Here is a 20465-nt window from a genome sequence, read left to right as displayed (position 1 = left end):
TGTGGCTCGTTAGACACTGAACCAACCAGCTGCCTTTCCTTCTACCTGTGGATTCTTTTGCAGAGCTTTTGTGTGGAAGGGCAAGGTGAGGGAAGGGACTAGAGCGGACTGGTATACACGGAAGGAGCCAGCTCCGGAAAGTATTTGAGAGGGACCATAGGGTAGAAATGCATATTGGCAAGTAACTGATTATTTTCAGGGTTATATGTACTGCACGGCTTGAAAAACATGACTTTCACAGAATCTTCTTTTGACAGTCAAGGTCATATTGTTTATGATGCTGGGGGGGGGCTCCTGTAGAAAGTGAGGCTCAGGCGGGGCCAGCAGGATTTATAACTCCTCCCTGGCCTCTGGTGGATTCATCCCATCCAGCTGTGGTTCTTTGAGGATCTCAGCAGTCTAGAAAGGCAGAGGCAACCTTTACTCGAGTAGCTAGGTGTGGACTGTTTCCCAACAGCAACCATTGTCCACATAGGCACAGTTCTGCTTGTTTGCGAAACAGTGTCTTAGGAAGCTGAGGTTGAAGCATGTGAGGGAATAAGGCAGGTTCAGGAAGAAGCCTCTCCCCATCCTTGTGAGGGCAACACCCAAGACTGTTTTCTCCCTGCCCTCCCTCCATCCCTCAGACCAATTGTCCAAAGTAGCATGCGTGAATTTTCATTGTGAACCTGGGAACCAAGGGTTAGAATCCACATTCTAGGAAGCCCTAGAAGCTGGCTTATATCACTGGGAATTACAGCATAGACCAGGGATAGGCAACTTTGGCTCTTTTATGACACGTGGACTTCAACTCTCAGAATTCCTGAGCCAGCGGGCTCAGGAATTCTGGGAGGTGAAGTTCACGAGTCATAAAAGAGTCAAGGTTGCCTACCCCTGGCATAGACTGTGCGAGGCACAGGAGTGTCTCCCCAAATCCAGATGGGAACCTGGAAAAAAGACTCCTCCAGTCATTCCAGATGGCCTCTCTAAGCAGAACCTTCTCTTTGCTGGGCAGGAAAGCTGGGTGGATTCTGGAGTCCCTCTTCTATAGGGGTCTAATACTTACTCCAGTCTCTTTGTTGGAGAGAGGCTTCCCTCCTCCCTCCAGAAATCTTGAGAAGCTCTCAAGATCTCTGCTACCCGTGTACTCAATCACCTGGAGAGGAAACCTTCAGTCAGCATGGCCCCACGTCCTTCCTCCCCCAATCAGCAGCCAAATCTTTAGAGCAGGAGAGATGCTGTTGTACCTGCCGGCCTGGCCCAGCGGGAAAGAAGTACAGGGTTGGGTAGCCACGGATGGTCAGGTCTGCCACCTCGTTGGCTGTGGCATCCATCTCTGCAATGACAATATTCTTGTGATCTTTATATTTCTCTCCTAACTTTTCCCAGGCCGGGGCCAGTGCCTTGGAGTGGGGACACCAGGAGGCATCTGTGGAGACAGAATAGGAGGGGGTCTTCTGAGGTGGGGGTCTTGTTGTCAGATTAAAAATACTGAACACTGGCCTCTGAGGTGAGTTGCACAAGCTTGGGCTTGGATTGTCTGTGGCTGCTGTGCACAATCCACTTGCCTAAGTCTAACAGGCAGTTGGGGATTCAGGTGGGACCTCAGTTGCTCCGTGGTTATCTGGGCAAAGCCTGTTCTGGAATGCAAGCCAGCAGGCTTGGGGAAGGGGGGGAGAAGGGAGAATATGCGCCCCTCCTTCGGCTTAAAGTGCCTAGAACATTTTCGTAATTCATTCTATGTTTCATACACCATCCCTCTCAACCCAGACAGAGTTACCTGCTGCTGGGAGAGGCAAAGCCCTTTGGGCAGGTGTGCAACTCTACACCCCTCTGGCAGGCCTTGTGGTCATAAAAGCTACCCACCCCCAACCTCAGGCCACGCTGGGACCTTTATAAAAGCTTAGCATTAGCTGTGTCCAGATGCTTACAGAATTTCACAAACACGTTTTTGGTTTCATCAAATGCAACTTGCTCAAAATTCTTGCCCACCACGACTTTCACCCGCTTCTTATCCCAGTCACTTGGGATCTCCTCGCTCATCAGATGGGGCTGGAACAGAAGGCAAACCAGAGGTGGGGCTTCTGGGAAAGATAGTACCTAATTGGCAAAGGGGCATATTGCAGTTTGGCATAAGCTGTGTGACCTGGGCGGAGAGAGGGGGGTGCTGGAAATGCATCTGTGGCTTTTTCCCGGAGCTGTGCACAGAAGGGCCTTTCCTGTTGACATCTTGGAAACGGGATAAGCAAGAGCTGGCTAGGGGGCTGCCTTCCTCCCCAGAGGTCCACATGTACCAGGGTGCCCCCCCTTTGCCAGATGTCGGCTGCCCACCTGAATTTTCCCCTGCAAAACCTCTTGGCAGAAGGTGTGAAGGCTGTGTGCTGTGAGCCCTTCTGTGGTTAGCTGGTATTTTTTGTTGGCCTCAATGTTGATGAAACGGAGGGCGGGAGCATTGTAGGCCTTAAGACCGAAGTGCTGTAATATGCCAGCCCCTTCCCCATCGACATCCACCAGCACAAAAAGCACCTGTAGTCCCAGACAGAAGCCCCCCCAGCCACAGATGATGTGTGCGTATTTGCCCTGGTGGCCTTTTCATTACAGCCAGCTGTGTTTCCCCTCCCTCTGGCTGGCTTAGCAAGAGGAGACCTGTTGCCAAACAGGAAAGGAGAGGGAGTGGCTTCCCTAGGAGCAGTCCCACCTGCTCTCCCATCTCCATCCTGGACTTACCTGACCCCGGAATGCAGTGGCCCCCTCTCGAAAAGGGCCCAGGAGCCTTAGCTGGGAATCCACTGACTTGTTGATAAAGAGCAGCAAATGATTTGGGATCTTTGCCCCAAATATCTTGGAGGAGTTCTAGGGGAAAACCATCCGCAGTTACCTCCCTTGGGCAGAGAGACCTCAAGCCATTGGACACAAAAGCCCATGTGGTGCAGCGGGGCAAGCAGGCCGGGCCATCCTGAAGGTCTGAAGCATCCCTCCTCTTTCACCTTTGAATTATCCTGACCTAACTGGACACAGGCAGGGGGCTCCTGCACAGAGCAGCAGAACAGCAGGTCTGAAGGAGGTACCTCCACACTGCACCAATGGATGACCTGCCCATGGCAGCCCCTTTGATGAATCCCACCACATGCAAGAGAGAGAGGAGGGGCCGCATCTGCCAGCAAGGAGGCTGTGGGCTCCCTGATGGGATCACAGCTGCCTGACCTTATTTGTGAGCTCCATCACCAGGTCTAGACTCTGCACAGAGATGAATTGAGCCAGGTCTTTTGTATCCAGGCCTAGCTCTGTGTTAGCCAAGAAATCTACCCGCTGGCCATCATCCTGCAAATACATCAATCAGCAAACAGTCTCTGCAGAGGCACAGTTGCATCATCCCTTCACAGCCTGAAGATACTTGCACAGCACCATCTTACCTTCCGGAAGAGAGAGATGGTATCCTCAGTAATATTGTACTGGTTGAAGAGCAGCAGATTGTCTGTGATGGCAAAGGCTACCTCAGGAGTGTCACTGGCTACATCACCAAAGAGACCCACGTCTGGATCATGCAAATCCTAGAGAGAATGGGACAGCCAGAGGCAGCTCTGGACACAACCAGCATGGAGAGAGGAAGGGCTGCAGTGTGAGGCCATGGAGAAGAGAGCACATTTTGCTTTCTGGACAGAAGCTGCCACTGGACAACAACGGGGAAATTCCTGGCCTCATTCCCATGGAAAAGGTTCAAAGGCTCTGGTTATTTTTGAGGCGCCCCATCCATTTCAGCAAGTGAATAGGGGTGAAATGTGGAAGAGAAGGTGTGTCTTGCCTGTGGCAGCTTCAAAAGGGGGAAATAAGATGTCACTCACCTGGAAGAACCCAACTACCGCAACATTGTGGAGATTCACAAAACCAGCGACTGCATCAACTTCTTCGAGCAGCACCAGACTGGGCCCGGCTTTCCGTTTTAGCCACTCCACTATGCCTGCAGCCTCTTGCTCACCTAGCATGGTAATCAGGGGAGGAGTTGTGAGGATGGCTGTCAACCTCCTTCCTCACCAGCAACTCTGAACAAGAGGACTATAATGCTTATCAGAGAATATGGGAAAATCTGAGCAGTAGCTGAAGGTCTACTATCATGTCCAACGGAACAGATGTTCTGCTCTTTTCTTTAAAAAATTGTGTTTACTCAATAGTAAAAGGGAAACAAGAGGCTGGGCTGCTCATAAAATCATGCAGCGCAAAGAGAGAGAGAGGCAGACGCTGCTACAAACTGGGGACAGGGAGGGAGGTGTTAGCAGGTGGCCACCGCAAAGGTCTGGGAATGGCAGGTTTCCATCAGATTCCAAGGAAGATGCTGGTCATCTCTCTGCTACTCCTGCAGTGAGTCCCTCTACTAGGGCTGGTTGTGTTTCACTCACTTCCTGGCTAACCTGGAAAATCCATGGGATGGGTGCGGTTTCCATCTCTGAAGAGTTTGAGGACAGGGTAGCCAGTGATTCCAAACTCTGCCCTCAGTGCCTGCTCCTGGGTGCAGTCCACCTTGGCCAGTCTCACCAGGGGACCCGCCTCCTCTTTTAGCAACGCAGCTGCTTTGGCAAACTCTGGGGCCAGGGCCTGGCAATGTCCCGACCAGGGGACGTCTGAGGGAGAGAGAAGAGAGGCAATCAAGAAGGGCAGCGGCTGAAAAGGATGCACAAGAGAGTGGTAGAGAGCCTTTTCCTCTCTCTCTACACCAGAATCTTGGGGGGGGGCACCTACTTTGATTGAGTGACGGGTGACCTTCTTCATGCAGGGCACCATCAGAAGGGCTATAGCTCAAAGGTCAAACTAGCCCAACCACTAGAATCTCCAGTCTCAAGCACAAGGGGGGAGCCAAGCACTTTAAGTTATAACAAAGGTAAGGTTAGCTTCTCTGTGGGTCTGATGGCTTCCAAGATCCAAGAACTCGGCATACCAAAACGGGTTGTCTGAGGGACTTTTTGGATTTTATGGTCAATGGAAGCCAACCTCTGCCTACTGAAGTTGCAACAAAGAAAGAGCAGCTGCTTGGAGCTGACCGAACGTTGACTTGTCAGGCTTATAGAACGAGCGAGCGCAGGATCTGCAGGCAGTGGGAGGCGTGGTGTGCTCCTCTTGCTAAGCGTGCACCACTCTGTGTGTTCCCCAGCCTACGCCCTTATAGGGACTAGCTTGAGGTATTTGCAGGCCATTGGCTCTTTTGGGAACAAATACTGTTTGGTGTAAAGATCCAATCTGTGGTTTGTGGGATAGTTTGTCAGGTACAGCCGTGTGTATTGATTGTCCCCAAAGCAGCTGGGAGCAGGAAGAACAAGGGTTGTCTTCTGAGGCTAGAGATGGCACCATGATGCCCCTGCCTCACACATGAAACCTGCGCCCCATATCCAGTTCTCTTCACTCAGATTGGAAGTTTGCCCCTCCCCAGAAGACTGCGCTCCCCTGCAGTAAGGCAGCCCCAAGGGAGCCCTGTGAAGATTTCTAGCTGCCCCACCCTCCTCCTCCTCCTCCTCTACTCACAGAATTCCACCAAGAGCAGCTTATATGTCTGCAAAGCCCTGTCAAAATTGTGCTGGTTCAGCACCAAGATGTCTTCCTCCTCCACCCAGCTGTTGTCCTCTTGTGTCCTCGCAGGCTGAAGGGAAGACATGGCCAGCCACAAAGCCAGCAGGCAACCCATGGCAGTTAGAATGGTGGAACTCAGCATACCAGCATGGACCCAGAGACTCCAGGCAAGGCAGGGCAGGGCTGGCCCTGATAAGGCCCCTGTGCCCAGACACGTGGCTTCTGGTGAATGGCTCTGCCAATCCCGACCAGGAACTTCCACCTGCCAACTTGCTTGTTCTGACCTTGCTGCGAGGGGGGAAGTTCTGAAGGAGCCCTTGTTCTCCTTGTCAAGAGGAAGGTCCTGCAGCATTGGGGCTCCCGTGGCTAGTCCTGCTGGCTCTTCTGGGCTTTCAGGCAGAGTTTGAAGGAAGGTTGCTTAGAACAGCCCCCGAAGACCACTGAGCTATGAGAGCTTCAGCTGCAATTCTGGCCAGTTGTTCTTTGGGGCCAGAGTGGGAGACCCAGGAAAGTCTGAAGCTAGTGGATAGCATCTGTTAGCATGGGACGGCAGAGATACATAAGGAGCCTAGGAGCTGAAATGAGTCATGGGCATTCCCAATAGTAGCTGCCAAACGGAGACAGAAGCCAAAGCAAAGACTTCAGTCCTTGAAGGGAGAGCAAGGGCAGCCATGTGCTGCTCCTCATTCCTGCCCTCTTTTCAGGAATGCCAGTGGGTCAGAGGAGGAAGCTCCATGGCTTCCCAGCAGACCTTTAGGGACTGGGCATTGTGCCTGGAAGGTCTTTCAAAATGTTCTCAGCAGTCCCCTTACGGGTGATGCCTGAGCTGCTTCCTCAGGGTGACACACAAATGGCCAAATGCCAGGGAAGGAGGAGCAGGAGGCGGCAATGGCACTTTTCAGTGCCAAGGTATTCCAGCAAGATCTTTCTCTTGTACCACTCAGCCTGGGCAGAACCCAAGACCATTCTGTGGAATGTCCATCACCTCAGTCAACCGCTGAATTCTTTAACAGTTTTCAGTGTTGCTAGGAAGCAGCATGGGCCTGAATGGTGAGGCAGCCCTGGGTCTGGAATGGGGGACAGAAGTGAAAGGAGGGGATGGACTGTCTCAGATGCAGAGCAAGTCAGCTGGTCCATAATCCATTGGGCAGCATATAACCGGCTGCTTTCTAAGGGGTGGGGTAGGGCCCAGTCTCCTGCAGCAATGTATCATACTCTGTATCTGTTGTGAATTCCTCCCTGCAGAAAGCAAAGACTCAGGCCTTAACCAAGACTCTCGTGAAAGACAGGTAAAGGGCAGCAAGGATGTGGCAGAAAGCTCTCCAGAATGGCATCAGCCTCCCTTCCTCTTGGCCTCTGAAGCACTGGCGGCGAGAGGGTTCATTCAGGCTGTCTGGCTCAGCTCTGCCTCTGTTTAAACTGAGGTCCTGCCCAGCAATTAAGTTTGACTAAGGCCGGCTGGAGGAATGGTGTGTGTGTGCATTTCAGTGCAAATTTTACTGGGAAGTTTCTAATTGCTTTGAGCATCTCTTGCAGCAGGAGGAAGATGAGACGGCAGCCCTTTTGTGTGCAGCTGCAAGGAAGGGTTGCTATGACATGGCCCAGCAGCTCCTCTCCCAAGGAAGAGGGGCCATCAACAGGCAGGTAGAGCAATGAGGCAAGAGCCCTGAGGAGGGGGAGTCTTCCTTCCTACATCTACCCAACAGCCTGACTGACCAGATGGCTGTCAGGGTGAGACTACCCCTTGCTTTGGCTCTCCTCCAGGATGCCACTGGCAGAACCCCACTTTTCTGGGCCACGGAATACCGGCACAAGAGACTGGTGGAGCTGTTGCTGTCCCATGGGGCAGACCCAGATGTCTGTGACAAAGTGTGTATAAGACAGGGGTGTGGGGGAAGGGAAGGGGAAGGGGGCACATCCAGCAGCTGCCTCATACAAACCAAGAGGGGTGAATCTTGAAAGGGCTGGAAAAAGACAACACCCAGCCAGGTGCCCCAAAGAGTCACATAGTCACACCTGGCTTGGTTCCAACTGCACCTCCAGACTCAGCCCCATGGATCTTGTAGCAGTGGGCCATTGGGCCCCAACAGCCCTGCAAAGGTAAAGGAGGGAATCTTGGGGGCAGAGGGTCCCTACTTCTGAGCCCTGTCCTACAAAGGGGAGCAACTTTTCCACAGTCCTCCAGACTGATCCAGCCTTTCTGTTCTACTTGTCTGGAAGTTATTCATCTGAAGGTCTCATCCATGCAGCCTTTGAGAAGGGAAGCAGTTTGGCAGCGGGCCTCTCCCTCTCCCACTGCTCTTCCTAAGGGGCTGGGATTTCAGGGCTGCCTGAAAAGAAAAGCGCTTCAGGGCAAGGGCTTCAGCCAACTCAACCATGGGTCTCTGCCCTTCTGATCCCATGCAGGAGGGGAATATTTGCCTGCACAGGGCGGCCTATTTCGGCTCACCCACCATTGCTAGGATGCTGCTGGAAGCTGGCTCTGACTTAAATGCAACAAACCATCTGGGTAACTCACCTCTGCACCTGGCAGCCCAAGAGAAGTGCCACGATTGCCTCAGGTGAGATAAGGAAGGCAGGAGGGTCTTCACACAGTTAGGTCATTACACAGGACACAGCTGTGGAGTAAAGCTGAAGCCCTCTTCCAGGCCTGGGGTTAATTGCTCAGTCTTCTAGGCCAATGGGGCAGTTGTCCACTCTCATCCCTCTTTGTGAGAAGCCCATTTTAGTTGTTGGGACATTCCAATCCTAGGTGTGCCTCAAGGATGGATGGGAGGGGTTGCTTGTGGAATGGGAAATATCTTGGAATAAGATGCTTTTGACTATGGAATTCTTTGGAGTTCTCCTCAGGGACCACAAAGCCCAGGGCCCTGGCCTCCTTCTGATCTTGCAGCCTTTTCCTGGCTTGTGGCGCAGTCTCTCTGAAGAACAAAGCAGGGCAGCTGCCCCAGCAATGTACCCAGGTCAGCTCCCCCTCCTGCAGGGCTCTGCAGGCCTTCTCTGGCCAGCTGCCAAGTCAGGTAGAGCAGATACTGAGCAGGTGAGTCAGTTGCAGTCTCCCTCCCTCCCTCTCTCTTCTACCTATCATGTCTATGTTGCTGCCCATCTCACAAAAATATATTCCCAGTTGATGGGCATTTCTCAGGCTGCAGACAGCCTTGCCTTCTCTTCCCAGGGACATCTCTCGGGGCTTTGAGCAAGTGGCCATTCCTTGCCTCAATATGGTAGACCAGGAGTCCTTTCCCAGAGATTTCCTTTACATCACAGGGAACATCATGTCAGGCTCAATGCTTCTTCCCACAAAAGCCTGGGATCAAAGTCAGGTAAGAGATTTCCCTTCCTTGCTTCCTTTGGGATGGGAAGAACAGACATGCCTCCTTAGCATTTGAATCGTGTTATCTGGTTGTATGTGCGCATGCACGCAAGGAAAGGCAGGAACCAAATTTTAGCTTTTGTGATAGCATCCTTTGAATCAAGGTATTGCATATATTGGTAGAGGACAGGAAGGCCTGGAGGAACGTTATCCATAGGGTTGCGATGGGTCGGACACGACTTCGCAGCTAACAACAACAACAATTGCATATATGCTTCCTCAGTGGCCTTTCTTTCCACCTGCAAGATATGTGTTTGGGCATTTTCAGATTTTTTACTGAGTTTCTTATGTAATCACATTTATTTTTCTACTTCTCTTTTCCTTGTTGCTGGAATTATTCAACTTAATATTGAAATCCTTCTTTGGAGGAATGTATGCCATCTTTTAGGCTTCCAGTCCTGGATTTGACTGTAGATTATGGATTTAAAACATAATTTTCTTAAGTCCAATATTTGTGTTCAGCATACCCAGTTCACTTAAAATCAAGGATCTCCAGCATTATTCCTGTCTTCCAGAGTTCCTGCTATTGTCACTTATTTGGTTATTTTTTTTCCTATTGCTTAAAATCAAATCAAAGGGAATGGATTCTTTTGTGGCTTCTTCCACCTTCTGAAGGAGAAAATTGGCACAAAATAGGCTAGGAATTTGCTAGGACCATGCTTAGCAGAGTTTGTATCCTGGCACACGTTGGGGTTATTGTAGCCCCTATTAGTTATAACTTAATGCCCTTTGAGAGAACCAGTTTGCTTTTAAGAAGCTTCATGAACATCTTATATTTGATTTTATGGGTGGCACAAACCCCAAAATTGTTTTTATTCTTCCCTTATTTTTTAAAAAACAAGAAGGCTCTTTTTAGGGAATTCCTTTGCCCAGGTAATCCTAGAAAATTGTTTTTTTTTATTAGCCCCATTTCCAAAGCCAGTAATTCACTCTCTGTGGGTGTGGACTGGTCATAATTCATTGTGATATTGTCGGTCTCCACAGAGAGGAGAAGGAAGGACCTGCTATCCCTTTCCAATCTTTGCTCCCAGAAAACTGGCATTTGTGGGTCAGCACACGTGGTATGACTGGCAGAGATTTCATTCAGCTTCTTTGCAGATAATAACGGCATCCCCTCTACAGTATCAGCCTCTCTTCTCCTTCACTGGAGATTCAAAAGCTTGTGAAGAATTTCTCCCTAACGCTGTTCTTGATGGCCTCTCTTGTTCACTTCTTTGAAGAGGGTTGCTTCTCTCTCTCTCTCTCTCTCTCCTCCTTGGTTGGGCCCAGAGAGCCCTTCATGCGATCCCTTTGCTTCAATCTGCAGCATAGCAGTGAGTTTGTTTTTGCTGCAGGCAAAATGCTTATTTCACTTCAGCCAGCCCCGCCCCCCCCCCTATGTCACAAACCCTGCAGTCTCCACTCCAGCTGTCTTTATTCCTTGTTCTACCCACTCGGGAAAGGTTTGTTGGCAACCTTTCAACCCTTGGTGAGCTTGCTTTCTCAAAACTAGCCTTGTTATTTAAAATGAGGAGGAGATTTGGGGCCTCTTACTCCAGGATTATCCTTCTTGGAGTCAATACATCCACTTCATAAAATACAAATTTAGTATTATTTTAAGTGGGAGATTCATACATCATCATTCTTGGTTTTGTCTTATGTTGGTGTGTGAAGGTGTGTGAGAGAAAACTGTTAAGCTCAATACAAAAGAAATGCAATGCAAAAGGTACCTAGTTCCTTTACTGTGACTCACATTCTTCTATTATTAAGAGTTTAATATGGGGAGTGAAATCCCTTAATCAACTGTAGTTCAAAGGACATGCATTGGGTGGGATCCTTTCTCCCCATATTAGGCTTTTCACCATTTTGGGGAAACTTTACCCATAGTAAAGCTTGAAGAAAGGAGCATATTAAAGGCTATTTAGTAATTCAGCTTTTAGGAGGTAACCTTGATTCAGAAGTGATAACTGCTGCACAGCATGTGGTTCCTGAAAGCCATGAGTACACAATGGAAATGAAATAAAAACAAACTTGTTTTTTCATTGGCACCAACTGTTAATTTTTGCCTTCACTTTCCATGCTGAGCAGTAGAATTGTGTTGGCTAAGGCCAGCTCTCTGCTGCAGTCCCTTGTGGGAAGAGTAGCAGCTGTGGTAAGAAACAGCGAAATCGCCAGAAGCATCTTTCTTCATGCAGTTGCTGCTCTACTATACTTGGGGAAAAGAACGTGATTGGGTTGCCTGTGGGTACCTGGTGGATTTACATCTCACTAACTCTCTCAGCGTTCCGTGCGCCTTTGGCGTCTAGTCATGCCGGCCACATGACCACAGAGATGTCATCGGACAAGCGCTGGCTCTTCGGCTTTGAAACGGAGATGAGCACCGGCCCCTAGTCGGAAACGACTAGCACGCATGTGCGGGGGAACCTTTACCTTTACCTAACTCTCTCTGCAGAGAGAGATGTTCCGGACTGACCTTTGGCCTCCTGCTTTGGTTGATTTCAGGGCTGCAGGTGTGATAGAGGCTGCACCATGGCCAGCTGTCCCTGCATTCTGCGCAGTCAGTGCTCCTGGACCCTCACGGTGAGATGCCCAGGCTTACCTCTCCCTGCTGAGGGGATGTTACCACTCTGAGTGCCAGTCAGCTTCTTCTCCCTCCCAATGCAGGGTGGCCAACTCAGGCTGGATACCACTGGCACAGCCCCTGAGATGGGATCCATCTATGAATGCAGCATGCTGTGTGCTTGTCCCAGGTCCTGCCCCAACCGGGTGGTGCAACGAGGTCTCCAGTGAGTGTGCCGAGGTGTCCTGGCTCCTGCTGGAATACTGGGGGCAGCCTAAGGTGTCCCTGGCAAGCTCCAGGCCCGTCTGGCAAGCATCATCATCAGCGATTGATGTTCCATCAACTCAAGGTGCCCAAGGACCACCCTGGGTTGCTCTTCCCTCTCTTGCAGAACCAGTTTAACTGTATGAGTGAGAGGGATCTGTTCTCCCACGGTTGCCCTACTACAGCAACATATTTCTGCAAAGGGAGTAGTAATGCCTTTTCTATACTTGCAGAACCCAGCTCCAACTTTACAGGACAGCTGCCAAGGGTTGGGGTGTCCGCACCATGCAGGATGTGCCCCGTGGAGCATTCCTTTGCCAGTGAGTTCTGGAGCGGGGTTTCTTTGCCCTGCCCCTTGGTGGAGGGGCTGAGAGGAAAGGCAGAGCAACCCACCTCTTTCACTGCATTCCCATTCCTCCCCTCTCTGCCAGGTACTTTGGGGAGCTGATTTCCAACACTGAGGCTGCACACAGAGAGGAAGATACTTACTACTTTATGGTGGACATGCAGGTGGAATCTGCTTTACTCAGGGGATGTGACTTGGGGGGAAGGGAGTTGGAAGCAAGGGCACCGTTTGTTATGTCCCCATGTTTCTAGGAAGGGGTCAATGCCAGAGTAGCTCTGAACTCACAGCTTGTCTCTTGCAGGATGGGCAACAGTGCTGCCTCGATGGGCGCTACTATGGCAATGTGGGGCGCTTCCTAAATCATTCATGTCAACCCAACTTGGTGGCCTTACAAGTTGCCCTGGGATATGAGATCCCTGGCATTGCCTTTTTCAGCACACGAGCCATCCCAGCTGGTGAAGAACTTGGGTAGGTGACTGGTTCAGATCCAATTGTTGTAGGGCACCCCCCCCCTTGAGATCAGTGGATGCTTCGGCCCCAAGCCTACCCAGGGACATGTTAAGGCTGACCATGAAAAATTCCCAGGAGGAATTTGATAGCTGATTAACTAAGGAATTAACCTTCAGACTAATCTGTTTTATTAAAAGACATAAATGTTCATGAGCAGTTCCAGATTTTTTGCTATCATAGACCAAAACACTTCTACTGTGTTTGTAAGTTCTATAACGTTATAGAAGATATTAAAGGGGTGGTGGTGGTTCCCTTCTCCTTGAAGGCTTCTGGGGAAAAGTGGGGGGGCATAAAGATGGGGCCGTGTCTGGAGAATATGCAATTTTGCCTGCAAAAGGATCATTCTTGGAACCTGCCTTGAAGATTAGGGAGAGCGAAGTTACTTTGCCGGCTTCCCTTATTGGTCTCCCTGGCCGGGCGCGGCTTCCCAGCTGGCCGGGCAGTGAGTGAGTACGCGGGCGGCGCAGAGACGGCCTCTACTTCCGCTTCTCCTTGCAGATTTGACTACGGCGACCAGTTCTGGGAGGTGAAAAGCTGGAACTGCACCTGCCTCTGCGGCTCCCCCGGCTGCAGACGCTCGGCTCGGAGTCCCGCCCGTCTTCCTTCGCCGGCCGCCGGAGACCCCGGCTCGGGATCCAGCTCTTCCTGCCCGCCACGGCCTCCGCTCCGCGGCTTCGCGCTCAAAACAAAGCGCTCCAGCCCTCCGAAGAGGGTCACCCGTTCCCGCCTGGCTCGCGAGGCTCGGTCGCCCTAGCGCTGTCCGGGGCCTCGTCTGCGCTTCTCGGAGCACCCCAATAAAAAGTCCGCCAGCTCCGCCGCGCATCTCCGTGTGTGTGTCTCTGTGCCGCGCAGGGGGAGGGCATGGGGAGCGAGCGGGCCCGGCCCTCCTTCGCTAACTCCCGTCCCTTTGCCGGCCTCGCCGCTCCGCTCCCCGCTTCGGCCTCCTGCTGGGAGTCCCCGCGGAACTCGCCGGTACCGGCGACCAGCTGGAAGCCGCCCCAGAGCGCGCGCGTTTGTCTGCACGTGCGCAGAGGCCCTCGGACTCCTAGGAGAGCCCGCCCGGCCGGCAGGCAGATGGCAGCACAGAGGCTCGCCGGGACGCCTCGCCGCTCGCAGAAGCGCTCGAGCGCCCGCGTCGCCGCCTGCAGCCGTCGCTCGGCCGCCCGCCCGCCTCCATGACCATCAGCGCTCTCCGCCCGGGGGGCGCCCCCCGCCGCCAACTGCCGTGCCTCGCCAAGGTGGGGTCGGGTGGGGTCGGGTGGGGTGGGGCGGCCGGACTGTCGGCCTCGGGCCGGGCGCTGAGCCGCTGTGGATGCTTTCCCCGTAGATGGAGCGCGTCGTGGTCGGCATGCAAGACCCGGATCTGGGCGTCGTGTTGCGGAATCAGCGGCTGCTACTCAGCATCATCCCGCACGCCGTGACCGGTGGGTGCTGCTCGGCTCCCCGGACTGAGACCGCAGTAAGGCCCTCCCGAGGCGCTGCCTCCCGGCCTCTAGCCGCCGCCTCGGGTCGGCGTTCGCTAAGCAAGGAAGGGTCCGGCAGGCTCCCTCTTGGGCTGTTCCGGAGGCGAAAGCAGCCTGGAGGCGGAGGCTGCTGCAAGACCGCGGGGAGAAAGGCCTGTTAGGGACGGGGCTTCTCTTCCGTCCCTTCCCCATCTGGAGTTCTGGGCGGGATCGGGGGGGGGGAACCTGCTGAGTGCAGTCTGGCAGCGCTCCCCCACCCAGGCGTCTCTCCTTTTTAGGGAATGACATTGTGGAGTGGCTCATCCAGAAATACAACATCTTGGAGGAAGGTGAGCTAGCTGGGCTGGGCTTAATGGGGCTGGCAGGCCTCCCCCCCCCTTGATTTTGCCCTCTGCGGTTGAGGAAGCCCAGCTAGAGGCAAGGAAATATCCTATCTAGCCTGGCCCAGTGAGGAAGGTGGCTCTGCAGGAGTCTTGGCTGCCTGAAAAGGCTGCTCCCCTCCCCAGCTACTCAGCCAACACTCTCACCCCGCCCCCCTTTCCTTCCCCTAGAATCTTTGCATCTGGGAAACCTGCTTGTGAAGCATGGCTACATCTATTCTCTGAAGGATCCTCACACTCTGGTCTTGCGAAGGGATGAGACTCCCTACAGGTTCCAGGTAGGTTAGGGTGAACCAGGACTCCTCTGAGACCTGGCATGGAATTGGCTGACCACTCAGCTGTGTCACTAAAAGGGACGGATGGGTAGATGGCTTGGAAGGGTCCTTCCTCTTAGCCTCCAAAGGCCTTGGAGAACAACTGAGAAGACCTTGGCTAACTCTCAAGCAGAGAGGGCCCCTACTTCTGCCTCAGGGGCAGCTGAACCGAGCCTCTCCCTCTATGGCCTACAGACCCCCTATTTCTGGATGAGCACCCAGTGGCTGGCCACCGACCTTGATTATGGTGAGTAGGGCAGTGGTTTTATCCCCAGTAGCCAGGGGAGCCTTTGGGCACCCCTTTGGCTGCAGCATGCCTGAGGTCACGGTTTCCCGTTTCAGCCATCTATTTGGCAAAGAGGAATATTCGTAAACAAGGTGAACTCCGTGAGCTTGAGAAGGTAAGGATGCCTGAGGACTAGTGAGTGTGACCGATTGGAAGACTGAATGAAGGAGATCCCCAGACAGCCTCTGTCCTTCCCCTATGTGCATGGAGCCCCTCTCCTCCCCTTTCTCTCCAGAGCTGTGAGGAGAGCACTGACCCTCTTTGTCTGATGGTGTGGGCCATCTTCTATAGGAGGATTATAAGCAACTGTGCAAGAGGATCAATCACATTTGGGACTTCGTGGTGATGCAGGCTCGGGAGCAGCTCCAGTGAGTTGCAGGAACAAAAGGTCTGCCCCTTTGGGACTGGGGAGCAGGGAGGCAGCAGCTCTGTTGCAACTCTTGCCTTTCCACAGGGCAGCTAAACAGCGGAGGAGGGCTGACCGGATTGTCATTGAGTGCCAAGAACAGGCCTATTGGCTTGTCAACAGGCCCTCGGTGAGTGGGAGGAAGAGAGGGCTGGAGGCATCTGCCACAACCACCTTCGTCCTGAATTAGGGCACTGGGGGGAAGAGTGGTCAGGAGTTGCACTGGTCTTCTTGGCTCTCTTTATGCTTTGAGGGTCTTGGGCCCAGCATTTGGCAGCCAAACAGTTGGTGTTTCCTCTCAACTGCTGAAGATCCTTCTGGAAACTGTCTGGAAACAAGCCTTCCATGGCTCATTTATAGACCAGGCATTTTTCCGTTGCTCACAAAGCTTCCCTTTGCCTGTGACAGATGAATACTGCCTTCTGCATGTAGCCTGAATGTAGCATGGGGCGTGTAGTACTGTACTTTGTTAGGGGAAGGGGTGAAATATTGGGCATTTGCATTGCCCCACCCTTAGGTGAGGGACCAAATGATGCAGCTTCTTTCCCCCTTAAGGGGTGACCAATCTCCCCCTGGCATTGAGTTGCAGAATTGCAGATTGGGCCTTGGCCCGGGAAGGGTTCCTGGGCAAGAGAATGGCAAGCCAGCCAGCCTTTGTTCTGCTTCACCTACAGGGGGGTGTCTTGGATGTGAGAGGTCAGGGGTCAGAGCTAAGGAGCCACTCCCTCACGCCTATACAGCTGGTAAGTGTGTGTCTGTGTGTGTGTGTGTGTGAAGGGCTCCCTTGCTGAGGCAGCTGGAGAGCAGCTGAACTGGCCTTCCTTGCCTTTTGGAAAAGGAGGGGAGAAAGACCCCCTGGGTTATTGATCCACCCCTTGGTTGATTCCCTTTTGGGAAGATGGGATGCTGTTGTATCCTTAATTGTGGCTGCCTCCTGCCCTGTCAGCGTCTGCGTCAAAGGCAGTGGTGGGGGGACTTTTGGGGTCCTTTTCTGTGGCTTTGGCTTCTGGTTCCCCCTTTTCCCTTGTTCATTTCCTGGCACCTGAATCTTTCCTCTTGACCTCCGAGGTTCTTTACTGTTGCTTGTGGGCTGTATGAGCTTCTTCCTTCCTCCCCGCCACTGTATTACTAACTCTCGGCACCAACTTGGAAAATGGGGTTTCAAGAGAAAGGCAGGAAACTATTTGGGCTGTATCAGGGCTGGTGAGGCCACTCAAAAGGCTTTAAAACGGTCATTTAAAAGTAGCTCAGGTTCTCTAAGAAGCAAACAAATAGGGGGCCAAGTCAGTGCAAGCAATGGACAAAAAAAGTGGATGGCTACAAGAGAGCTTCCAGCTGGTGTGGCTATGACTTTCACTCTTTTCTCTTTCATAGAAGAGCATGGACTACTACAAACAGGAGGTGAGTGTGTGTGTGTGTGTGTGTGTGCGCGCGTTTATGGCAGTGGGTGAAAGGCAGGAGGTTGGGGGCCCTAGGAGTCCAAACTCGGGGAATAAGGGAGGCTTGCTCTAGGGTGGGCCTGGCCACCTCCTGCATAGGGGAAGGGTGGACTGTAAGGGGAAAGGCAGCAGGAAAGAATAGGCAAGTGCCCTTGATAGGAGATGGCTACTTTCAAGTCTTTGAAAATGTGTGTGCATGCACACGCACACAAGCACACAGAGCATCAAGGTGGTCTTCCTTAGGGCTCCTTCCCACCTGGATATGACGATGGAAGCTGGCAGTTGGTGGCACAAGTTCTTTGGCATTCTCTGTCCTTGGTTGCAGATTCGTTATTACTGTGCTGCCCTGAGTAGGATGCGCGTCAAGTCCTCCCTTTGCCTGCAAGGGTGAGTGGAGAGCCTGTGGCTGGCAATTTCAGCCTTGTTCTCAGAGTTTTAACAGCAGGTGCTCTGCTCTCCACTCTTCCCGGTGACCGGTACCATTCAAGAATGCCAAATGGATGAGTTTATTTCTGAATGCCTCTTTATGTCCTACTCTAACCCTTTCTCAGCTTTGGGATGTTATCCCCGACTGGGGCACCTTGGCTGCTGCTTGTCCTCTCCATCATTCTGAGCAGTGAGAGGGAGCTCTCTGGTTCTTTCCCCACTTCCACTATTTTTTGCAGATATCTCAAGTTCAATGAGCAGTATATATCCCACGACCCCATCATCTCTGGCTGCCTCCCAAGCAATCCCTGGATCACTGATGACATCACATACTGGGCCATGAATGCTCCCCGGTAAGTTTGGTGTGTCCAGCTTTCCCAAGCGGTGTCTTTACTATTGGTGCTCAGCTCTTTTTATGTATTGATAATATTTATATGCCACCCATATTGTGAGACACAAACTTCGGGCTGCTAACAATGATAAAAACATTCCAAAAAACATACAAGAAAAACGTGATATCCAGTGTAACAGCCTCCATCCAAGTGTGGAATCACCAGGGCTGCAGCCTTTTTATTCTGGTGCCTGTGGGAAGAGCTGGCTCTTAACAGTTTTCCAGCAACTTAGGAGGGGGAGGGACTGCTCAAGGGGATGGTGTTCCACAAGACAGGGGCACTGTGGAAAAGGCACTCTTCCTCGACCTAACTAGATGGCAGCATTTGACGAAGGGACCTGGAGCATGTCCACTGTCTGGTCTGGGGGACAGGCAGATATCCTTAGGGAGCAGCAGTTCTGCAGATAGCTTGGCCTTGTGCCATGTAGGGTGATGACTAGTACCTTGAACTGCACTCGGAAAGAAACTGGGAACCAGTGCACCTTTCAGCAATCGTATAACGTAGTTGAGCTGAAAGGTGCCCAATACTTTGCAAGAATTCTGTAGCAGCTCTAATTTCCGGATGGTCTTCAAGGGCAGCCCCTTGTAGAGCACATTGCAATTGTCCACCCGGGATGTGACTGACAGTGAGAAGGCTTCCCGGCCCAGGAATGAGCATAATTGGCACACAAATTGTATCTGTGCAATGGCTTCCCCAGCGATGGCTGCCATCCACACCTCGAGCCAGGAAGAACCCCCAAATTGCACAGCAGCTCTGCTCAAGACCCTTTTGCCTTGCAGGGTCACAATTCCCACCAAGCTGCGGGTCGAGCGTTGGAGTTTTGGCTTCAGTGAGCTGATGGGCGACATCTTAGGCCGAGAGCAACTCCTGGAGTTCCTCAAGACAGAGTTCAGTGGTGAGCACTTGCTTTGCTGGGTCCGAGGAGGGGAAAGGGGAAACTGCGAGGAAGGTCCATCATGCTCCCAGGAAGCCAGCAAGGGCTCTGTCCTTCCTGCTTGGTCAACTGGGGGCCTGCTTTCTCTCCCACGCAGCCGAGAACCTGATGTTTTGGGAGGCTTGTGAAGAGTTACGCCTGGGGGAAGAGGCCCACATTGCAGAAGCTGTGGACTCCATCTATCAGTAGGTGGCTTTCTCCCCTTAGAGCGGGGAGGATAATGGGCTGAGATTGTGCTCCGCTTGGGGAGCAGGGGATGGCCAATCCGCCTTGCTTCTGGGGCATGTGTGTCCATTGTGTTTCTGTACCTTCCCCCACTCTCCTCGGGCCCCCAGACCTTGCTAGGACTTTGCTTTCCCATCTGCATGGTCTCTCATGTACTGTTCCTCCAGGGAGTTTCTAGCGCCCAGTGCCACCCGCTGGGTGAACCTTGACAGCAAGACTATGGAGCACACCTTGAAGGGCATCAAGACCCCCCACCGCTATGTAATGGACGATGCAGAGATGCACATCTACATGCTGATGAAAAAGGTCCTGAAGCTACCAGATAGGCAGGGAGCGAATTAGCTCTTTGATTCTGTCTCTCTCTGTTTCTGCTACCCATCTCAAGGCCTGACTGTGGCCAGACCAGCAATAAGAGCAGGCTGATGTTGCATCTTCTGCTCTTGGGCTGGAAGTTTTCTCTCTAAATTGCCCCCTCTCCTCCAGCAGGACTCTTACCCACGCTTTTTGAAGTCAGAGCTTTACAAGAAGCTGCTTGCTGAGGCCCTTGTGCCACCAGAAACCAAGAAGCGGTAAGTGGGCCAACCTTGGAGGAAGCTCTCCCAGAGTCGAGATCCATTGCTGATGGACTTGTTTTGCCTCCCGGCAGGGCATTCCCGTTCATGCGGAGGCAGCCACGACACTCCAGCACAAGCCTCACCTGCCCGCCCCCTCCTGGAGCCCATGAAGCGAGGCCTGAAGAGGAGAGCCAGGTGGAGTCCCAAGAGCAAAGCTAAGCGGAACCCCCCCCCCCCCGAAAACACTTCTTGTTCCCTGGATTCTTCAGGCCTCTTGCCCCCACCACAGCAGGCATCGAGATGTTGACCTCCCGACTCACCTGGACAAGACTACCGCTGGTTATACCCCCACTTTCCCACTCCCCTGGCTTAATCTTTAGTGCAGCCAAGCCTCTGCCCTCTCTGAGCAAGGCTGGCAGCATTCCTGCCTCAGTGAATGGAACATCCCACCCACAATAAAGTGCCCTTTTTGACCCAGGCTGTTGTAATCTCACTGGGGATGGAGAGGGCTAGTCCAGCTAATCCCGCCCCCCCCAAATCTATCTAGGGGTGGCAGTGTTGCTTTCATTCATTGTTCTCATTGTGACCAATATACCTGATTTTGCCAAGTTTCTGCCCAGCTAGCTCCTGCTTAGCCCTTAGTTAAGAGCACCTGGTGGATGGACATTAGCTATGTTGCTTCCTGGAGCAGCACAGCCAGTCTGTGTGCAGGGAACCTCCACAGCTCTGGTGGGTAACTTGCATAGCATTATGTAGGGCTGGATGAGATAATGCCCTTCTGCACTTAAGAAGATTAGCTGAGCAGCCTGTTTTCCCAGCTTCCAAATGGCTGCTAGAATGCCACCCTCGCAGATTTTATCCCAGGCCAAAGGTAACCTGGTCTGATGCTGAAACAAGGCCATGACCATTTTCTGTACCTTTTTGAGGAGGATCTGCCCAAATCACCTTGCAGATGGACCTGTCTAGGATTCTGTGAATGCATCTGTTGAATAGAATCAAGGTGGAATGCTGGGAGTTGCGTATTCCTTATGGGTGGCCTTCTTCCAAAGGTTAAATTTTACAAGGAGGCCTATGCCCAT

The 20465-nt window shown here is 52.4% G+C and overlaps 3 protein-coding genes across 5 annotated transcripts; 2 read left to right on the top strand and 1 right to left on the bottom strand.

The window, feature by feature from the left end:
- Positions 1-792: 792 nt before the first annotated feature.
- Positions 793-5503, bottom strand: PDIA2 (protein disulfide isomerase family A member 2). Its single transcript, XM_081337938.1, has 9 exons — positions 4386-5503; positions 3756-3955; positions 3393-3530; positions 3184-3300; positions 2707-2832; positions 2248-2559; positions 1911-2031; positions 1227-1408; positions 793-1135 (listed from the first exon to the last, which is right to left on the bottom strand). Exons 1-9 carry the CDS (start codon positions 4753-4755, stop codon positions 1025-1027), a joined length of 1677 nt encoding a protein of 558 aa, XP_081194064.1. The 5' UTR covers positions 4756-5503; the 3' UTR covers positions 793-1024.
- Positions 5504-5623: 120 nt separating this feature from the next.
- Positions 5624-13381, top strand: LOC308674117 (histone-lysine N-methyltransferase EHMT2-like). Its single transcript, XM_081338340.1, has 13 exons — positions 5624-5702; positions 6781-6824; positions 7072-7179; positions 7300-7404; positions 7942-8096; positions 8429-8575; positions 8711-8858; positions 11390-11467; positions 11552-11673; positions 11945-12031; positions 12143-12221; positions 12359-12525; positions 13066-13381. The coding sequence occupies exons 1-13, from the start codon at positions 5684-5686 to the stop codon at positions 13319-13321; spliced, it is 1515 nt and encodes a 504-aa protein (XP_081194466.1). The 5' UTR covers positions 5624-5683; the 3' UTR covers positions 13322-13381.
- Positions 13382-13591: 210 nt separating this feature from the next.
- Positions 13592-19610, top strand: RGS11 (regulator of G protein signaling 11). 3 transcript variants are annotated; one of them, XM_081338342.1, is made up of 17 exons: positions 13598-13805; positions 13895-13991; positions 14309-14359; positions 14582-14688; positions 14920-14971; positions 15067-15125; positions 15302-15378; positions 15465-15546; positions 16091-16159; positions 16794-16817; positions 17181-17242; positions 17521-17634; positions 18453-18568; positions 18705-18792; positions 19000-19138; positions 19319-19401; positions 19479-19610. In XM_081338342.1, the coding sequence occupies exons 1-17, from the start codon at positions 13743-13745 to the stop codon at positions 19603-19605; spliced, it is 1410 nt and encodes a 469-aa protein (XP_081194468.1). In that variant the 5' UTR covers positions 13598-13742; the 3' UTR covers positions 19606-19610. The 3 variants fall into 3 exon arrangements, with proteins under 3 accessions (XP_081194469.1, XP_081194468.1, XP_081194467.1); XM_081338341.1 differs by having other exon boundaries at positions 16791-16817; XM_081338343.1 differs by lacking the exons at positions 14920-14971; positions 15067-15125 and having other exon boundaries at positions 13592-13805; positions 16791-16817.
- The last annotated feature ends 855 nt before the right edge of the window (positions 19611-20465 follow it).

The sequence above is a fragment of the Vipera berus genome, assembly GCF_964194415.1.
Source record: "Vipera berus genome assembly, chromosome: 13".
Lineage (NCBI taxonomy): Eukaryota > Metazoa > Chordata > Lepidosauria > Squamata > Viperidae > Vipera > Vipera berus.
Note: the sequence above shows the minus strand (reverse complement) of the source record. Positions and strands in the feature narration are given on the sequence as shown.

What these genes read in the sequence shown, in the direction of transcription:
- LOC308674117 (XM_081338340.1), top strand. An exon ending in GTGGTGCAACGAGGTCTCCA is followed by an intron (nt 11,674 to 11,944) that starts GTGAGTGTGCCG and finishes CTATACTTGCAG; the next exon opens with AACCCAGCTCCAACTTTACA. An exon ending in ACTTTATGGTGGACATGCAG is followed by an intron (nt 12,222 to 12,358) that starts GTGGAATCTGCT and finishes TGTCTCTTGCAG; the next exon opens with GATGGGCAACAGTGCTGCCT.
- PDIA2 (XM_081337938.1), bottom strand. Translation starts at nt 4,755, where the DNA reads ATGGTGCCCTGCATGAAGAAGGTCACCCGTCACTCAATCAAAGTAGGT. An exon ending in CACACCTTCTCTTCCACATT is followed by an intron (nt 3,531 to 3,755) that starts TCACCCCTATTC and finishes CATTCTCTCTAG; the next exon opens with GATTTGCATGATCCAGACGT. An exon ending in CCATCTCTCTCTTCCGGAAG is followed by an intron (nt 3,301 to 3,392) that starts GTAAGATGGTGC and finishes ATGTATTTGCAG; the next exon opens with GATGATGGCCAGCGGGTAGA.
- RGS11 (XM_081338341.1), top strand. Translation starts at nt 13,743, where the DNA reads ATGACCATCAGCGCTCTCCGCCCGGGGGGCGCCCCCCGCCGCCAACTG. An exon ending in TCCTCCCTTTGCCTGCAAGG is followed by an intron (nt 17,243 to 17,520) that starts GTGAGTGGAGAG and finishes TATTTTTTGCAG; the next exon opens with ATATCTCAAGTTCAATGAGC. An exon ending in GCTGTGGACTCCATCTATCA is followed by an intron (nt 18,793 to 18,999) that starts GTAGGTGGCTTT and finishes CTGTTCCTCCAG; the next exon opens with GGAGTTTCTAGCGCCCAGTG.